The sequence below is a fragment of the Plutella xylostella genome, chromosome 21, assembly GCF_932276165.1.
Source record: "Plutella xylostella chromosome 21, ilPluXylo3.1, whole genome shotgun sequence".
NCBI lineage: Eukaryota > Metazoa > Arthropoda > Insecta > Lepidoptera > Plutellidae > Plutella > Plutella xylostella.
This window is the reverse complement of record NC_064001.1, coordinates 2,491,551-2,510,004: the sequence shown is the minus strand read 5'-3', so window position 1 is coordinate 2,510,004 and position 18,454 is coordinate 2,491,551. Positions and strand designations below refer to the sequence as shown.

Sequence of the window (18,454 nt, the reverse complement as noted above, 5' to 3'; positions counted from 1 at the left end):
TTAACCAAACCTCTGCCAATCTTGAATCTGCCACTCAACCTCCTAGACATGACGACGAGCAGAGCACCTCCTCAGATAAAGCAGCTGGACCTTCAAGCGTGGCTAATCTCGGGTGGGACACATTACTTAAAGAATGGACTGATGAAGAGAAACAACTTCTGCTAGGTGCTTGGCGGAAATCAACTTGGAAAACCTACACACCTATTTGGAATAAATGGTCGGCTTGGTGCACTAAGCTAGGTATAAACAAGTTTATTCCTTCGTCAGTAATGGTCGCAAAATATTTAGCTTCTTTATTTCTTAATGATGGTTTAGCTTATAGATCTGTTCTTGTTCATAAATCAGTAATTTCTAGCATGTGTGAATTCAGATCTCAGGAAAAAATATCACAGAATCCGGTGGTAAGACACGTTTTAAAGGCTATTTCAGTAGCAAAACCTGTGCCCATGAAAGCACCTATCTGGGATGCACGGGTGCTCATAGAATATCTACAACATTCTTCTCCACCGGTAGATAACTTGTTTGAAGTAACTAAGAGAACAGCCATCTTACTCTTATTATACTCGGGGCGCAGGGTACATGATTTAACTTTGCTGCGTTGTGACAATGATCATTTAATTGACGATGGTAAGAGTATAGTCCTTATTCCTGTGTTTGGTTCAAAAACAGATACAAACTCATATCAACAGTCAGGCTGGAAGCTGTTATCGGGGGCAGATCATAATATTGATGTAATTTTCTGGTTAAGACGTTTATTAGAATTGTCTAGTATTAAAAGAGAGGGGAAACAGCTCACTGAATTATTTTTAACTTGTAGAGGAGAAGTTAAACCAGCTTCGGCTACTATTATTGGTGGATGGGTTAGACATTGCCTTAAGGATTCCGGTATAAGTGCTTCACCAGGAAGTACACGGTCAGCTGTTTCTTCCTTAAACTGGATAGAACAATATCCTGTAAATGACATTATTTCTAGAGCCAATTGGCAATCTGAGATAACTTTTCGTAAGTTTTATCAAAGAGAATTGCTACCAGTTGTTCAACCTAATGAGGATAAACGTTCCTTGTCATTATATTTTGAATCTGTGTAATTGTTAGTATTCTTGTTACACTGTGATTGAAATAAGAATATCTTGTTGTGTGATTATAATTATATATTAGGTATTTTTTATTTTTTAGAAAATTGATTTCTGTTAACAGAATTATTATGTGATATTACATGCCTAAATAGGTACATAATTATTCTAAGTTTGTTGTGATTAGGTCTATTAGGTTCATGGCCAATTTATTTTTAATAAATTAGTACTATTATAATATGGTTTCCTCTATTTCATTGGTATTTCCATAGTTAGTACCTATATTTCTCATCAAGGATTTATATCTGATGATCAAAGTAAGTTACCTATTTTCACATTATTGCGTCATTTCTAGCCGCCAGGTGATAACAGACATTTCTCATAACTTGGATTTCAGATGTCGCTACGGAACACATAATATTGGAGTTTTACCTACCATTAAAACTCTTATTATGTTTCCAGCGACATCTGAAATCCAGCAAGCGCTACCTGGCGCTGCTATTATTATTCGGGTATATAATGGTGGAAAAGTCACAAATCTGACAGCTAGAAAACGACGCCGCCCGCGCTGAGGCTTGACCAATGGAAAGCGTGGATTTTGGCGCGAAAATTTGAAACTGCAAGCTGCTATGACAATAAGGGAGATGCTATCTCATAACTTGGATTTCAGATGTCGCTGGAAACATAATAAGAGTTTTAATGGTAGGTAAAACTCCAATATTATATTGTTTAATTTTGAGCATATGAAGGGCATACGTAAATTTTATTTTCCCATGCCATCTCGAAGATGTTGCCTTACTTTCACTAATCAAAATTACCCTTCCGCCTATAGCATTAGTAAACCTATTACAGTTGTATTAGCTGTACCCGTGGGGCTACCAGGGCCTGCGACACACCCAGCAGAAGCAAAATACACTCCAATATTACACATCAGAGCTCTTTATCGCCAACAAATAACAACACGCTTGCTCACTGTAGTCCATGGCTCGAGACAAACCCCCAATGCCCAATGTAATCAGGGTCAATGAGAAATGAACCTTCCGTCTATATCATTAGCATACCTGTTACAGTTGTACCAGCTGGAACCATGCGGCTCCCAGGGCCCGAGGCACACCCAGCAGAAGTCCGCCTTGCAGTTCTGGTTCTTGCACACCATGTGGTTGCAGCCGCCGTCCTGGGGGGGAGTGGGAAATGTACTTTATTTGCACCGCTAAAGGATTCAGAACGAAAAGTTAATAAAATACAATACTGTATACTTGTATAGTATATGAAGAATCTTTGTACTCTTTTATGCACCAAAACTATCACTTAGAAATGTTATCATTAAAAATTTCTGTAAATAAATGAAAAATACAAAATGGCGGGCGGGCTTATAATACATATTTTTTTATTGTCGAGTAAGCCGAAAGGGAGTAACTCATTCAAATCTAAACAACTTTAGTTCTACGACTACGAGTTTTGAAAATTTAACAGAATGACCACCTGAACAACCCCTTTCCGCCCCTGTCCCTTTTTTTAGATCATCATGTAAAGTAATGACTATACCTTCTCAATAGTGACGTTGCACTTGGGACACTCCTTGGTGTTGGCGGCGATCCAGTTCGACGTCTCGGAGTCGTCGTCGCATTTCTGAAAATGAAATTAATGGAAATAATTAATTTCTAACAATTAAAATGGCGAGTTTTGGTTGGTTCTGCAGGATTTTTTTGTGTCACAGTTTTTTTATATTATGTAGGTACAAATATTCATTCATTTCAGCTATAGAACTACGTATAACTCATTATGAGCACAAATTCAAAAGCTTAATTATTCGCACGGGCTTTGCATTACGTTTTGTTCAGGATCACCGGGGCAAAAAGTAAGTACCACCGTAGTATTGATTATCTACGTTGCAATATAAAATTTGAAGTTTTCAGTTAGTTGCATAGTTATCCAGGTTCGACTATACACACCTTGATCCACTTCCTTAGCAGCGCGCACCGCACGGGGTCGTGCCAGTTCTCGGCGCACGAGAAGCAGAACGTGTGTCCGCAGCGGCACGTGACGGGCGCGGCCTCCACGTACGCCACTTTCACCGCGTTGTTGCAGTCGGGGGAAGGGCACCAGCGGAGCAGGCGGTTGCACTGGGGGAGGGACAAGTGGGGGTTACTTTTTATGGTAATTGGTGGCTTGGTTTTGCTTTAGAGCGGTGTCAGATTAGCGTATGGATATTAGTGTTGAATAAAAGCCTGTGTAAATGAAACATAAGAGGAAATGAAGCCCTGGGTACACCCTAGTCAAGTAGCCGGTTGTAGTTGGATGAGGAAGAGCAATAACCCACTTTCACCTACTGTGTTTAAAACGACACACTGACAGAGAAAATAAAAAAAGCATTATTACAAAGCACGTAATTTCAATACTAAGAAAAAAAGGTTTTTTTGAAATAAGTGTGATAAATTGAAATAAATTGAGTGTAATGGACAAAACATGTGTCCACTAGAGGAGCATGCGACTAGTGTCGCCCAGTACTCACATGTCAGTACCGGGTGTCGCACTGACAAAGACTCACCTCCACGAAGCTATTAGTGATGATGTGTTGGTACTTGATCTTGACTCGGGCGTCGCGCAGCAGTCGCATCACGGTCGCGTCGTCGACTAGAATGTCGCACGCGTGCGCCGCGCACGCTATTGTCTGACCCTGGGGAAGTGGTTAGAATAAGAGGGTTTTAATATCATGAGGCGGAAGATAGGTTAGGAAAGGGTTTTAATATCGTGAGGATTTCTTGACGTATAGGAGGGTTAGTAGCTTTAAGAAGAGAGAATGAATGAGAGTTGTCATGATCAGTAGCCCTACTCTTGGCACGCAATGTATTGGTTTCATCTTGCCTTCTCGCCATTTGGCACTCCCGAGATCGACGGTGGTGCCATCTTGTCTTAACTATTGAGCGGTTTTCAACGGAACTCGTCAAAATCTAGTCCAAATTGTGAATTGGCACTCTTGACAACCTTTTTGACAGATGTTATTGTGTTCACTCTTGTGTTTAGGCAAGTCGTCTACGCAAGAACAAATAAACAACTTTTGAGTGGAGATTTGTGAATAAAGTAGTTAAATTATAGCTCGTTTGGGGCTACAGTGTACATTAAATTTAAGTACAATGTGTACCATCGCTCTTACGATGAAGGAAAACATCGTGAGGCAACCAGCGTGTCTAGATTTCGCACATCTAGATAATATGTGAAACCCATATGTAATGGCTCGTTTGGCACAACAATTTACATAGGATTTAAGTGAAATGTACCTATATTATCCCTCTTACGATAAAGAAAAACTTCGTGAGACAAGATATCTAGGCAAGAACAAATACATTAACTAACAATTTGTGAGTGGAGATTTGTGAATAAAGTAGCTGAATTATGTCTCGTTTGGCGCTACAATGTACATGAAGTTTAAGTAACAATGTGTACCATCGCTCTTACGATCTTCTTCTTCTATCGTGTAAAATGCACTAAGCTAACTTCCTCCAGTGTTTTGCTACTCTTATTGCGAGATCATTGGCCTTCATCAGGTCTCCTTGACTGCATTTTGGGGCATTAGGACACTCTATAAGGTGTGACGTTGTCTGGAGGCTTCCGCAACTGCATAGAGTGCTGGCATTGGCTGGGAGCATATTCCATCGCCTTAAATTGTCCTTCGTCCGGGCAACCCCAGCCCGGAGGCGGTTTAGAGTTTTCCATACAGACCACTCTTCACCCCCTCCAGCAGGCAGCTCCTCGGCTGGCTGGACAAACTGACGCAAGTGGGAAGTATCGGCTCTCCAGCGGCTCAACCTGAACTCCTGCGCTGTCTCGTTAGTCAGCGGTTCGGTTGTGACGAAGCTTCTGCGTGATTTAAGGCGCTGCTGCACTGGAACATGACCATACAGAGGATGGCGCAAGTCATTCAGTTGTTTCCAGCGCTCTTTGGCCGCAGCGGCCTGTCTGCGAACCGCTGGCGGTGCTATTCCAGCGAGCAGGTATAGCTTATCAGTCGGAGTTGGTTTTAAGATGCTCTTACGATGAAGGAAAACATCATGAGGCAACCTGCATGTCTAGATTTCGCACATCTAGATAATATGTGAAACCATCATCCCGCAGTGGACCAGTATGGTAGGAATAGCTCGTTTGGCACTACAATTTACATGGTTTCTAAGTTAAATGTATACCATCTCTCTTACGATGAAGGAAAACATTGTGGCAACCTAGAGTTTTCATAATATCTAGATTATAATGTGAACCTACCAACCCGCAGTGGACCAGCATGGTGGGAAATGGTCCATGCATAGTAAGGCAGTTTAGACGTTAGGGATATGTACAATTGTTCCATTAGAGAAATCCAGGTGCAGGTACTTACACCCCCGCAGAGAATATAATAGAGCAGCCCGTTAAGCCACAACACCCGGATTGGTGGGAGGATCCACCATATACTATGGAGATGAACCACCTCTACCAGCACCTCTACATGCCTAAATACTATAGTATCTTGTAAATATTTCAGTACATAATGAAAAAGATTTAAAAATAAAAACATACGTAAGTTTCAGAATTCTTTATCTTTATAATAATACAGACATACTTTTGTAGAATAATAATTTCACCACCACTGTTGAAATACTTACAAACTTATAATATATAAGGGACATATTAACATAGGAACACTTTTTTTTTATATTATTCAACATTTCTTAAAACAAAAATGTTCATATAGGTATTTAAATCAACATAGGTATTACCTAATATAAAATAATATTTTAGTCACAGGAAATATAAATTTCTACTTAAATCATCACATCATCCACTACTGCACAACAGCATCTGGACCCATAAGTAGTGACGATGGTTATGGGTCTAGATGCCCTTAACTTTGTATTTCTTGATAACTGTTGCGCAATTTCTATGAGGATATTGACTCCATCACAGGCAGCTGCTGCAAGGTCCCCTTTAGGCTTTAGGGCATTAGCCCATGCTGTCAGCAGTTCGGCCTCTCCCTGCTTGTCCTCTATGGCCATCACTCTGTCTACTTCTACATCAACTTGGTAGCGGCGGCTGGATCTATGCTGTGAGGTGCTGTGAGGATGAGCTGAGCGGCTTGATAGTTTAGGATGGGCTTAGGATGCTGCACCTCGACTTTAAGTATGTTATGATCCTGCCATTTACCACGGCGGTCCTCAGTCTGAAAAAAATAATTACACATTAAACATTAACTAACATTTAAAATAAAATGTTTTTCTTTCCAATACTTAATATTTAAAAAAAGTAATGAAGTATGATTAGTGGGTCATCTTGGGGGATTTTAGCTTACGGGGATTTTAATTTGGTAGTCATAACAAAATGAAAAGTAAACTTAAGATTTTAACTTACTTTACGTTATTACGTCCATCTTTTCAAGACCCTTCGACCGCATTTAAGGTCGAGGCCATTGATGTTATTTTCTCATAATTTTAACTTCCCTAGGTCAGTCTTAAGAAGATCCCTGGCCATTCCTGGGTAACTTTCTAGATATTCTACAAGTAATTTCATCTGGCGGTACGACGGCCGAGTTGCGGAACTCTGTGGGGAAAAACTAGGTTCATTATAATGATCATAGTGGATATACAGATGATTCTAACACGTTTGGTAACTGAACAACTTACCATAATATTGGTTTTTAAACTTTTTACGTTGTTACTTATTATGAAAATCCACCGACCGGCCATGACAACAAGAATTTTAATGACAATTTGTTTTTTTTTTCGTTTTCATTCATTCTTTCACAGAGTAACTGTCAAAATTGACTCACAATCCAACACAAGTTAGAACCAAGTCGAATTAGAACACGATCGTGAGCCAATTCATGTCGGGAGTGCCAAATCTAACTTGAAATTGCCATAAACTTGTGTTCGATCTTAACACAATATGAATTTACGTCTTGCGTGCCAAGAGTAGGCCTACAGTGGCGGCTGCACCTCAAGTGCGCCCGTGCAACGCACTACCATTTAAAAACCTAAGAATGTACCTTCCTTCTTCCTATACCATACTAGGTACGTGTAAAAAAAAACTTCACAAAAAATACCAATATAACAACCGTAATACCTACCCTAAACAGAAATTACAGTTCCCCAAAATTGATAATGCACATAGAAATCTTCGTCATTGTTCGGCAACGGTCGTATTCCCGAGCGTTAGAAAACTATTATGTATTTAGAGTGGTTAAGTGCATTTTCTTCATGAAATTTTAGTAGAATTATGTAATTGGTGCTAAAAGAGATAATTGATTTATCAGTAACGAAATTTGATTCGATAATTCATAATATTCCATAATATTAAAATTTACTTCGAAAATGTTACAGTAGGTACTTTTCAAGTGTCTTACTGTAGCTGATGTAAAGATGGATGAAAGAAGGTTTGAATAACACAAGGTTTATATTATAAGGAGAAATGGATTTCAAACACAGGTTTATATAAAAAAATTGAAATCTCAGTTCAAAAGTATTTACAGCACTGATTATTTCAAATTAATAAAAATGTTTACATTAAAATCTCAGTTCAAAAGTATTTACAGCGCTGATCATTCACAATAATATTACAATTACAAACTTGGTCTTTTGGGTGTGGCTTTATTGGCAAAGTGAAGTCTATCAATGTGACGCATATTTTATTCTTAAATGTGCCTCATAATATGGCATCGTCAAAAATAATTTAAGTTGAAATTAAATTCACATTTGAAAAAACAACAAGAACGATGTGTAATAGCAGCTCTTTATAATTCCACAAAAGTAATATTGATCTTGACCTTGAGACCCTTGACTGATCGGTGACAGCCACCGACCGCCCAAATTGTTTTCGATTATGTGTCACATGATATTGACTACTATTTCTTTCGAACAAGGATCAAAATGCAAGTGCTTTGTTTAAGGCACTGATTCGGGTGTTTCCGGGAATACGACAGTTTGCGAAGATTTGCATGCGCATTATTAATATGGGAGAACTGTACATAAATCTGATTATCGTTACGAGTTAATTTAAATCGAGCTGTACGGCTAGTATGGCCATAATAAGACAACATGTGAAGTGACTGATTAAATTGAGTCACTTTTTGATATCAGTCTTAAATGTTAGCATAGGGTGTACATGGGACTCGTTTTATTTGCGTGATTCGGCATTAGTCCCAGTGACACTGTAACTTTTTTGCTCTGTGCAAATAAGTTTTTCAAATGTATTTTTTTTCCGAAAACCTCTCATTTGTGGTTGTTGTTTGTATTGTCTATGGTTTTTTGACAATTAAAATGTCACCAAACGTCAAACTTGAAGAAAATTTTGACTGTTTGGTGCTTTCGAGAGTTTCGAGTGTATTATTTTGGTAATATTACTTTGCTTTGCGCTACCCCATGGATTCATATTGGCTCATTAAACTACTTTATTAAGTTTCTTGGACATCGTCTCATCAAATGATATACGACCAAGCTTGCTCCCGACCAAGCACGCTCAGATTCCTTGGGAGCTCCTGCTATCGGCAGCCGTCGATGCATCGGATCCCTGAGACGAAGAACAAAAACAGCATGCCACCTGACTGATGACCCACCCACTGTCTACCCGGACCCAGGAGCTAGAAGGCCTTGAGAAAAAAGCCCGGGCAGGATCCTGACGGGCACAGAATATCATCTTCGATGCTTGTCCCACGGCCTGACTGAATAATATTTATATAATCAATGGAAGGAAGAAAACAGTAGGTAAGTGCCAGTACCCGTGACATGTTATTATAATTGGGCATATGCACACAAAACAACTCAAAAAACTTTTTTCACATGGCACTACTTGGTCGGCTAGGCCTAAACCCTTCCTTCATTGGAAGGAAACCCCTACCCCAGCAGTGGGGACGTGATGGGTTATGATGATGATGAAGAGGACAATAGGAGTCATAATCTTAGTTCATAAGTTTAACTAAAATCTAATGAAACATTTTTGTTTGTTACAGAACATTGAAATTGGTTTGTAGGCAAGACGGAAGATGGTCAAAACCGGTCAGAAATTGATGCCCTAGACACGGTTAGAGAGCTCTTGTTGGCAGAAACCACCTGAATGGTGAATGGTGGTGCTGAATGATGGTCAGATGACATTAGCAACCTTGTGGTGATACAATGAACCCGAGCGGCACCGAACTGAAAAAGTTGAAGAACTTGGCATACATACTATGAGACCCATTTGATGACTGATATAAGCAAAGTTCAGACTGATTATTGTGATAGTTGATAACTAAGAATACCTAATATGCTTTTATGGTGTGTGAAATAGTATACTTTTTATAATTTATTAATTAAAAGTTTAATAAATGTTTTACTTACCTAAAGAAAATATTATATTTTTATAACCATTTAAAATAGTTGTAAGTACATGCTAGCATACCCACTTATTTTTTTATAGTTAGTGTGTAGTTGATAAATAATAAAGCCTGACTAGGGTTTGTCACTGTAGTGAAAGGATTAGTCGCTGACTACCCGGTGTGCTGGATGTATTCAATGTACAGTTTATATGATTTACACTTCATGAACTCCACATTTAGCATTCAAACTATTCAATTAGCCACTTCATCTCAGTTAGTGTGTTGTTCACGTGTTGTTGATAAATCATAAAGCCTGACTAGGGTTTGTCGCTGTGGTGAAGGATTAGAATGAGTCGCTGACTGCCCGGTGTGCCAGATGTATTCAATGTACAGTTTATATTATTTACATTTCGTGAACTCTATATTTAGCATTCAAACTATTTAATTAGCCACTTCATTACCTACATACTTTGACGTGAATAGGCAAACTTAAAGTATAAGTATGGGAGACAACTGAAAATCTGTGGTTTGTTCCTAAGGGCAAATATATGCGCTGAGTTGCTTCCCTTTTGGTCTGCTTCAACACACACTTTTCGCCTCTTAATTTAAGTGTACAAATGTTTAAGTGGAACAAATTAATGTCTATCTATCTAACTTATTAGCACATGTCAGCGACAGGATTTGAATCCACATCTCTTCCGTGAGGGGCGGGCGCTTACCCGTCTGAGCTAACACCGCTACATATAAGTAATATGATATATAATTTTAGTCAAATAAAAAGAGGATGTGTGTTTTGACAAATGTTGTTTTTAAAGCATTTTCAACGGGTTATTAGAGTCCCGGATCATCCTCCCTATAGGTATTATAGTAATTTTCCTTTCCTGCATCTCTTCTTGTAGAGCAAGGATGAAATTAACAAAAACTAAACAAATAATTATTTGTGTCACATGTTATCACCACCTTCGAATTTGAGTGATAAAATGCTACCTAAACAAATGTCAAACTGAGACATGTGTGGACAAACTGGTACACCCATGTTAGGAAATAAGACAAATCTTCCAATCTCGCTGTCAAAATTGTAACTCACATCTTGTAGTGATTATTTCGTGTTGGCCATGTTAGCGTTTGTGAGGACAACTGGTATCACACAATTTGTTGCGACTAGCTGTCATTTATATCTTGTCCCAGCCATACTGTGCTACGCGTGCTGGCCTATTTTGATTTCTACTGCGAAAGAATTAGATCTTATTTTTGCTTGAACAAAAACGGCCTCGTGTGCTCGGATTGTCGCACGGCGCGAGCTCCTACACATAGTATGAAACAGGATGGAAATCGCCCGGCGCGTGAGACGGAAGATGCTCAGTACAAACTGTATGCAGTTCTAGGATAAATCCGTGCGCCGCACGCGGCCGGAAATTGCCGAAATAATACGAATGACGCCACGGGAGGCGCGGGCGGTGGCCTTGACCAGTGGCGTGACCTACGAACGATGCACTTGTCATTTCATTGTCAGTTTCACCTTTCGCGCGCGAATACGTAATTAATTTGCTAATTACTTATTAACCACAGGGGTATAATCGTGACAGTTCTGACATTGCGAAAAAGAGACGCTTAGCTACATTAAGCGTAAGAAAGAAACGTTAAGCTGTAAATGTTTTTTGTCCTTTTTGCTGTGGCGCCTGTTTACGTCAGTTCTCTGTGCCAAACAATGAAACAAATGAAAAATCTGTGCCAAACAAAGGCTGACAGTTACAACAAAATTTTCTAAATGCTATTTATTTTTGATTTGCTAGTGATTTGTGGGTGTTTATTAAGTTTATTAGACTATTATCATCACTTAACGAGTGTGTGACATGGTTGGGTGGATTTTGTTCGGTTGTATAGAGCATAATGAACGAAAACACGATGGAATGATGGATGAGATATATTTTCACATGTAAGTAGATACTATCAAGTTTAACAAGCTTACATTCATCATAGTACTATCTATTGGCTCGATTTTAATATAAAACGATACTAATTTTAATACTGTAAGGTCTTTTAGTATCAGTTTTAAGTAAAAATTACGAGGTACCATATCATAACAAATCACATGGTGTTGCAAGTTATTGAAAATTTATTTTACCCACAAATATTATAGTAGGTATGCAAAGAAAATACTAGAAATTGTAACGGACTCGGGTTGGGTTTACAAATGGGGCGCACGAATTCGGTTTTTGTGAAGATTGTATTTTGTAGAAGTCATTCTCCTCTTTCAAATGAGGTGCCTCTCATTGTGAGGAAACGTTCGTTTCTTTTTTTTTCTTCCATGTGTGATTTCTTCTGTATAATATAAAGTTTATTGTATTGATACGAAATACGTGTTTCCTTTAAAAAAAACCCCATCACATATTTGGCCCACGATTATAATGCTCATGCTCATCCATTTATCTCTTTCATAGGTTTCCGACAGAAAAAAAAATATCAAGAAAATGGATAGACATTACCGGTCGCACAAATTGGGAACCAAGGAAACATACAAAAATTGTGTTCGGCACATTTTGAAGAGGATTGTTTCGATTGGACGAAGACAATGAATTATACAATCCACTCAGTTTGTGTATATTAAATAATTATATTGAAATCAAATAAGTATGAGTAAAGTTTTTTTTCTTATATCGTCGGTTGACAGGAAAAACTCACTAAGGCTGATTTTTCAATATTCAGATAAATGTTATCTGGGTAATACAAACATTGAGAAACATTGAGACGCAACAGCATCAAAATTATTTCCCAGCAAAACTTTTGTCTGGCTATTGAAAAATTAGCCTTTAGTGACTTTTTCCTATCAACCGACGATATACTCAAGTTTTGTTTTTGTTATTATGATAAGTTAAATTTCCCCATATTTAGGTTTTATTTTTTTGTCGGCAACATCTATGGTTTGAGTGAGAAAGAGAATAGTGCACACGGCGATTGCGAATCTATTTGTAGTTGATCTGAGTTATTAACTAAGAAAGTAGTAAAGATTTCGTGTGTGTGTGTATGTGTGTGTGTGAGTGAAAATGAGTGCAAAATACAATATTGACTTCATAAAAAGCAATAGGACATTGCAAAATAGACTGTTCATTAAATCTGCTGGGCCGCCTCGGCCTTTAGTGCAAAACAAAAAATGAAACTTATTAGTACCTACCTGAATTTTCAAAAGTGAAATGTTCAATAAAAAGAAATGGTTATGTGGATGTGAGAGACTAAATGCTTTATTTTGCTTTCCGTGTGTTGTTTTCGTTTCGGCGGAGAAGCTATTTCACTTCAATAAATAAGGTAAAATATACTTATAATTTTTTTACTTCTAAGGGTGAATTCGTCCAAACATCACGTTACACGAGAATAACTATACCGGAATTAAAATTATACGCGAGTAAATATCTAGGATAAGTACATTTGCATTCTACCAAGTTATACCATGATTAAATTGAATGAACGAGGAACGAAACTGTAATGCAATAGAAATGACATGCCAACTTAGTTTGAATGGATTATAAAAGTATGAAATTGTTTATGGTTTAATATTTTATTCGCTGTTGTTATTCTGAGACTTTGCCTTTTAACGTACTTTTGTTTATGTTTTGACAGATGTGTTTATATGTCATTATGACGGTTTTCTACTCAGCTGATGTGCTGCCGCCATTACAAAATTACTCTCGGATAAGCTCGTTACACGGTCAATTTTGGCGGTATAACATTTTATTCTTGGGATAAGCTAGTTATCTTGGTTTCAGGTTTGGTAGAATGCAAAATCTGCTTACTCGCGAGTAACTGGTACTTTACTCGTGAGTAAAAAGTTACTCGACGTTGGCCGAATCCGCCCTAATTGTAATAGTTAATCTATTTTTCTCCAAAAAATTACTAAACCCATAAAGTGCACCACCGGGTATCTGAGGCACCAGCCGCCACTGGTCATGATATTGGTATGAATAATAACGTCGTAATAGAGTCGTGGTTAACAATAGCACTTCGAAACTTAGTATTTCGTAAGCCAGAGTGACTCTTGTGGAATCGATCTCCATTATCTGGCGTCCCGCGTTGCCTTTACTATATTTTTTTCGAACTCTATGGGACTTTAGATAACTAAAGGCAACACCATGTCATGGCTATTTGAAAATTCTAACATGCTGACCACTGTGCTAAGCACATTCGTTTAATTTTACAATACATAATGAATTTAAACTTTTATACTTACTAAGCCCTCCTCCATAATTTTGGTAGTTAAATATTCGCACCAACACTGTGTGCAGAACCTGTGCCCGCATTCTAGCCCTGTCATTATCTGAAAACAAATACACAATCAATTAAGAGAGAATACAACTAATAACATGTAAATTTGCGTCCAGTAGCCGTATCACGAACAATTTTAACACTTTTCAATAGGTTTAAGTACCTATCCTATTGCCTATCAATAACCTGTCGACAAGTAGTGTCAAAATTATACGTAACAGGCTACAGGCTCCGCGGCACGGGTCCTATATCGACGTCGATAAACCCGTCTCATTTTTGTTCCACCAACCACAGCGCCGTTATCGTGACAAAGGTGACTTTCATTTATGTCGATAACGAACCCGTGCTACAGGGACAGATTAATGTAATATACTCACAGATGTGGGCAGAACTGAGAAGCAAATCTCGCACTCTTCCGCGCCCGACGTCGATATCCGCCGCGGGAGCTGGAATAGACAACATCACCATTTATTAGTATAATATTTAAAAAATATATATTATACTGTATATCATGTGTCTTGAAGACACCAGGATTGGCGAACTACAGTGAAAGTGGGCAGGACACTTGGCAACACTTAAAATGATGACCTAGATGAGCATAGGCGTATTTGGAAGAAGGCTTAGAGCAACAAAAGCTTATTTATAAGAAGATCAAAAGTGTGCCTCTAGCGGATACCCATCTTAAGACCCAAAAGTGGGCAAACTTTACCTTTTGCCTCTGTATGACTGGTTTCCTGAATGGGTTGATGACGCGCGCCTCGCAGAACAGCTGGTCCTGGTCCCCGTCGTAGAACCGCTCCATCAGCTTCTCCTTGTCCCACTTGAAGTGGTTCAGCAGGATGCGCGTTGTGGTGGCCGGGATCTGAAACATCATAGATGTATTTATTAAATATTATATACAGTTTACACAACATACAAAGATAACATATTCATTGAGTATTAAAAGTTAGATAGATAATACTTTATTTCACACAGAAACACATAAATTACAAAAGAAAATGCACAAATTAGATGGTGCAATTGGTAGACTGAAGGTATAGTGCCTGTAGTTTATGACCGAGTTGTCCACAGCTACAGGTCACTATAATTATATCAAGTAGTTTAGAAAATGGGTTAGATGGTACAATCGGTGGCCTTATTACTTAATTCCTTCCAGACTACCTATGTAGTAGGAAGTTTATATACAAGAAAAGGGGAAAGTCATCAATAAGAAGAAATGTAGACCAAGGAGATGACTTGGATGCCTATCGCTGGGACTGGAATGAGGAAGACCTGGTCAGGGATAGGTGGAAGAACCAGGGAGAGACAGCAGTGGGGCACAATAGGTTAAAATAAAAATGCAGAGGCATCAATGGGCAGACAGCGACTGACACCAATCTGGCTGGTAAATCCTTTAGCCTTGGTTTCATGACATGCTTAGAAGAAGTTTCTTTGTCAAGTATATTCCTTGCTATATTAATGAAAATAGCACTGTAATATCAATCCTGGAAATCATATTTTTAGGGATTATGATGGATTTTCAGTAAAGACCTAGAACCAGGTAGATAAACAGCATCTGCTATATTTATGTTCAAACTTGGTCACTATCTTCTTTGTGCAATAACTAGGTACCTAAACATTTCCTAAAGGCCAAAATATATTCAGAATGATTTGTTTATGGTTGGGAAGACAACCTTCTGAATTCAATTGCCGCATGACTTGACCTCGGGGTTAATAACATTCACTTATTGTAATATGTATTATCAAGCAAATACATAATACATTAAAACTAAGATCTAATACATAATACATTAAAAACTAAGATCTACTGATGGATAACTAATGATATGTGCTTCAAGAATAGAAGTACCAATAAAGTTCCCATACATTTAAACTTTTACATTCTGTTTTTGTATTTATCATTGAGAACTATTATTGTTCTTTAGTTGCTACAATAAGAGATAACAGCTCAGACCATCACAGTTGCTGATAAACTTGTTTTGCTTTCCAGCAAAAAAACAACAACTTTTATTTTGATAACTGAATCAAACTATTATAAATTTAAAGAGGACATTTTATATAGTTTCATTCATAATTTTTCTACTCTAAAAGCAAAGTGATAATGGCATTGAGGTAGTGATAATCAGGGGCGTATTTACCCTAGGGCTAAAAGGGCTACAGCCCGGGGCGGCAGGCGGCGAAGGGCGGCCCAGGGGCGGCCGGCAGGCCGCCCTTGGGCTTTAGGTTGTAGGATTTAAAAAGTACAGAACAATATTTTAGGACCTAAGCCTAGAACGGCCCTGAGCCATCTTCAATCAAGGAAATCTAAAGAAAAAAAAATGCCTCCCTCAGTCGCCCTGCACAAGTTTATTTCTAAACGTTTTAAAATGTACTCCTATCCAGAAAAATATGTTATTATTTTTCGGAAGATATCATGATCTATGCAAATCTATCACTACAATGTTCTTATACATATGTAGTACGGTAGGTACTCTACACTTCTTCTTCTTTCGTGTCAGTGAACATGCGATTTTTTTAATTTATCCAGACCAAAAGAAGCAACTTTGATAGCATTCTGATTGGCCTGGAGTAAGTCCCGAGTGCAGGTGGATGGCCACAGGGGACAGGGGAGTCGCATAGGTGGTACCAACGGTATAGCCCCACTTGCAGAGATTGTCCTTGCAGCCTACCTCTGCTCGCAACCGATTTAGAGTCTTCCGAATGTGCCAGGGGAAACTGTTACCGGAAGCAAGTTTTTCCTCAAGAGGTAGGAAAGGAACCTGGGGCTGCTTTTCCTCCCAGAGCCGCCTTGCGATTTGTGGTTTTCATCCGTTTAGGACACCTCACTATTTTTAAAAACGCTTGTCGGCTCTTAAGGCGGGAAGGTGCGGCAGTATGTGAGTGAAGTGGATGTCTTGTTTGGTTTACTCAACAGAACATGCCACTTTTCGCCGTATGCTAGGGGGTGCTATCCCAGCCAGGGAGTAGAGTTTGTAGAGCGGTGTCGGTTTGAGGCATCCCGTTACCATACAAACAAATCTATTTCTCTAGCATGCGTGGACCTTGCCCATATGGGGCAGGCAAATTCGGAAGCTGATAAGCAGAGTGCTAGGCTACTTGTTTGTAGAGAGGAGTCCCAGCTGGTAGACGTAAGCCTTCGCAGAAGGTTGTTTCGGGAGCTGACTTTCTTCTTGATGTTTTGGCAGTGGGTTTTGTACCTGAGGTATTTTGGTTACGAGCATTGCAGGATTTTTAAAGTATAAAAACCGGCCTTTGTGCTTTTTTGAACCGATGGAATAGTCTATGTTTTTCCGCTTCGGTATTTTTTTTAGGAAATTTAAATGTTTAAAAATGCCTCTCTCAGTCGCCCTGCACAAGTTTATTTCTAAACGTTCTAAAAAGTACTCGACTATCCAGAAAAATCTTTTTTGTTCGGAAGATATAAGGTGGACCCAAAAAAGTAATCCGATGTTGTTTGGCACTCATTTTTTTTTCTAAATGAAGAGCATCGATTCAGTTTTTTGATCATGTTTATTTGAACCTTTACAATTTTATTGGTAAAGTCTAGAAGATGATATCGGCATATAAATGGGCACCGTCACAATTGATAACCAGGCTCAAGGCTCCTTTTATGGCATTTCTCATCACTTCACCGAGAACTTCGGGCGAGAGACTCTCGCAACTCGTGTCGAATGTTGTCCTCAAGGGCTTCCAGAGACTCAGGCTTATTCACATAAACACGGGTCTTCAAAAAACCCCACAAAAACCGTCTGAAACGGTAAAATCGGGAATTTTTTCAGGGAAAAATTACAGATATAACGAAAAAAAAGGCGACGCCTAAAACTGAATATACTGTTCCGCGATCTTGGGGAGTATACCACTCTATGGCTTCTGAACTTGTAGTCTGCATAATTATCTAATTTACCACTATCAAAATAAATTTGAAATTGACGGCCATTTGTACAAATGAGAGCAACTTCCAATATGGTGATTACTTTTTGGCCCACCATGTATCATTATCTATGCAAATCTATCACCACAGTATAAGAAATACATATGTAGGTACCTAAGTATATGTAGGTCGGTAGGTACTCTACACTGACTGCTCTTTTTCTTTTCTTTCATTCCTTGATGGGGCGGAAAACTACAGGAGCCCAGGGCGCGCAATCTTTAAATACGCCCCTGGTGATAATCCATTATTATGTATAAATAAATTCATTAACATCTATTTTATAATGCCAAATCAGGGAAAACTGAGGCACAATACAAGTTAAATTTTAGTACCTTATTGCTGCACTTAGATGAGACTATTCCCAATAATTTAATTATTTAATAAAAACACAGTTTATGTTATAAGGATTTTCATACATTTATAGGTTTTTAACCTATATAAGTAAACCCTTACAAAAACTAGGATTAGATTATTAGTAAAAAGTATATACAAATAATCAATAAAACAGAACCTATTTTAGCAAACAAAGGAAAAAAAAAGTTTTTACATTATTTCAAATCTGCTAAAAATGATGTACTTGTAATAATACAACTTGAATCTGATGGGTTAGCATTTACTTGTAATTGTGTATGGTATTAAAACAGCTCACTAAGCATTTAGCTAAAATATTTGGAATTTAAGGTCATGGACTAAAACCTTGATAACAACACAGAGGCAGTAAATAGGTCAAGATGTGTGTGTGTGAGTCACCTATAAGGTGACGATGGATCAGCATTTGCATTTTTTATTGCGAATATTGCTTTCGTAATACGTAATATGGATGATAATTACTATGTGTGTAAACAATACAGCATAAACACTACATAACACTGTTTTCCT

The 18,454-nt window shown here is 38.3% G+C and overlaps 1 protein-coding gene and 2 long non-coding RNA genes across 5 annotated transcripts in view; 1 reads left to right on the top strand and 2 right to left on the bottom strand.

The window, feature by feature from the left end:
- Positions 1 to 18,454, bottom strand: part of LOC119693166 (E3 ubiquitin-protein ligase ariadne-1) — a 28,130-nt gene that overhangs the window by 9,191 nt on the left and 485 nt on the right. For both annotated transcript variants that reach the window (XM_048628719.1, XM_048628720.1), the window contains exons 2-8: positions 14,354 to 14,506; positions 14,022 to 14,090; positions 13,610 to 13,696; positions 3,622 to 3,750; positions 3,026 to 3,196; positions 2,619 to 2,702; positions 2,135 to 2,247 (exon numbers count right to left, since the gene is read on the bottom strand). In XM_048628719.1, coding sequence (XP_048484676.1) covers positions 2,135 to 2,247; positions 2,619 to 2,702; positions 3,026 to 3,196; positions 3,622 to 3,750; positions 13,610 to 13,696; positions 14,022 to 14,090; positions 14,354 to 14,506 — 806 coding nt within the window. The remainder of the gene's footprint in view (positions 1 to 2,134; positions 2,248 to 2,618; positions 2,703 to 3,025; positions 3,197 to 3,621; positions 3,751 to 13,609; positions 13,697 to 14,021; positions 14,091 to 14,353; positions 14,507 to 18,454) is intronic.
- LOC119691431 lies at positions 6,084 to 7,175 on the bottom strand. 2 transcript variants are annotated; one of them, XR_007267542.1, is made up of 3 exons: positions 6,722 to 7,170; positions 6,450 to 6,638; positions 6,084 to 6,261 (listed from the first exon to the last, which is right to left on the bottom strand). It is a non-coding gene; the product is annotated as an uncharacterized LOC119691431 (long non-coding RNA). The 2 variants fall into 2 exon arrangements; XR_007267541.1 differs by having other exon boundaries at positions 6,450 to 7,175.
- On the top strand, positions 8,265 to 9,414 carry LOC125490216. The gene is made up of 2 exons (XR_007267543.1): positions 8,265 to 8,797; positions 9,043 to 9,414. It is a non-coding gene; the product is annotated as an uncharacterized LOC125490216 (long non-coding RNA).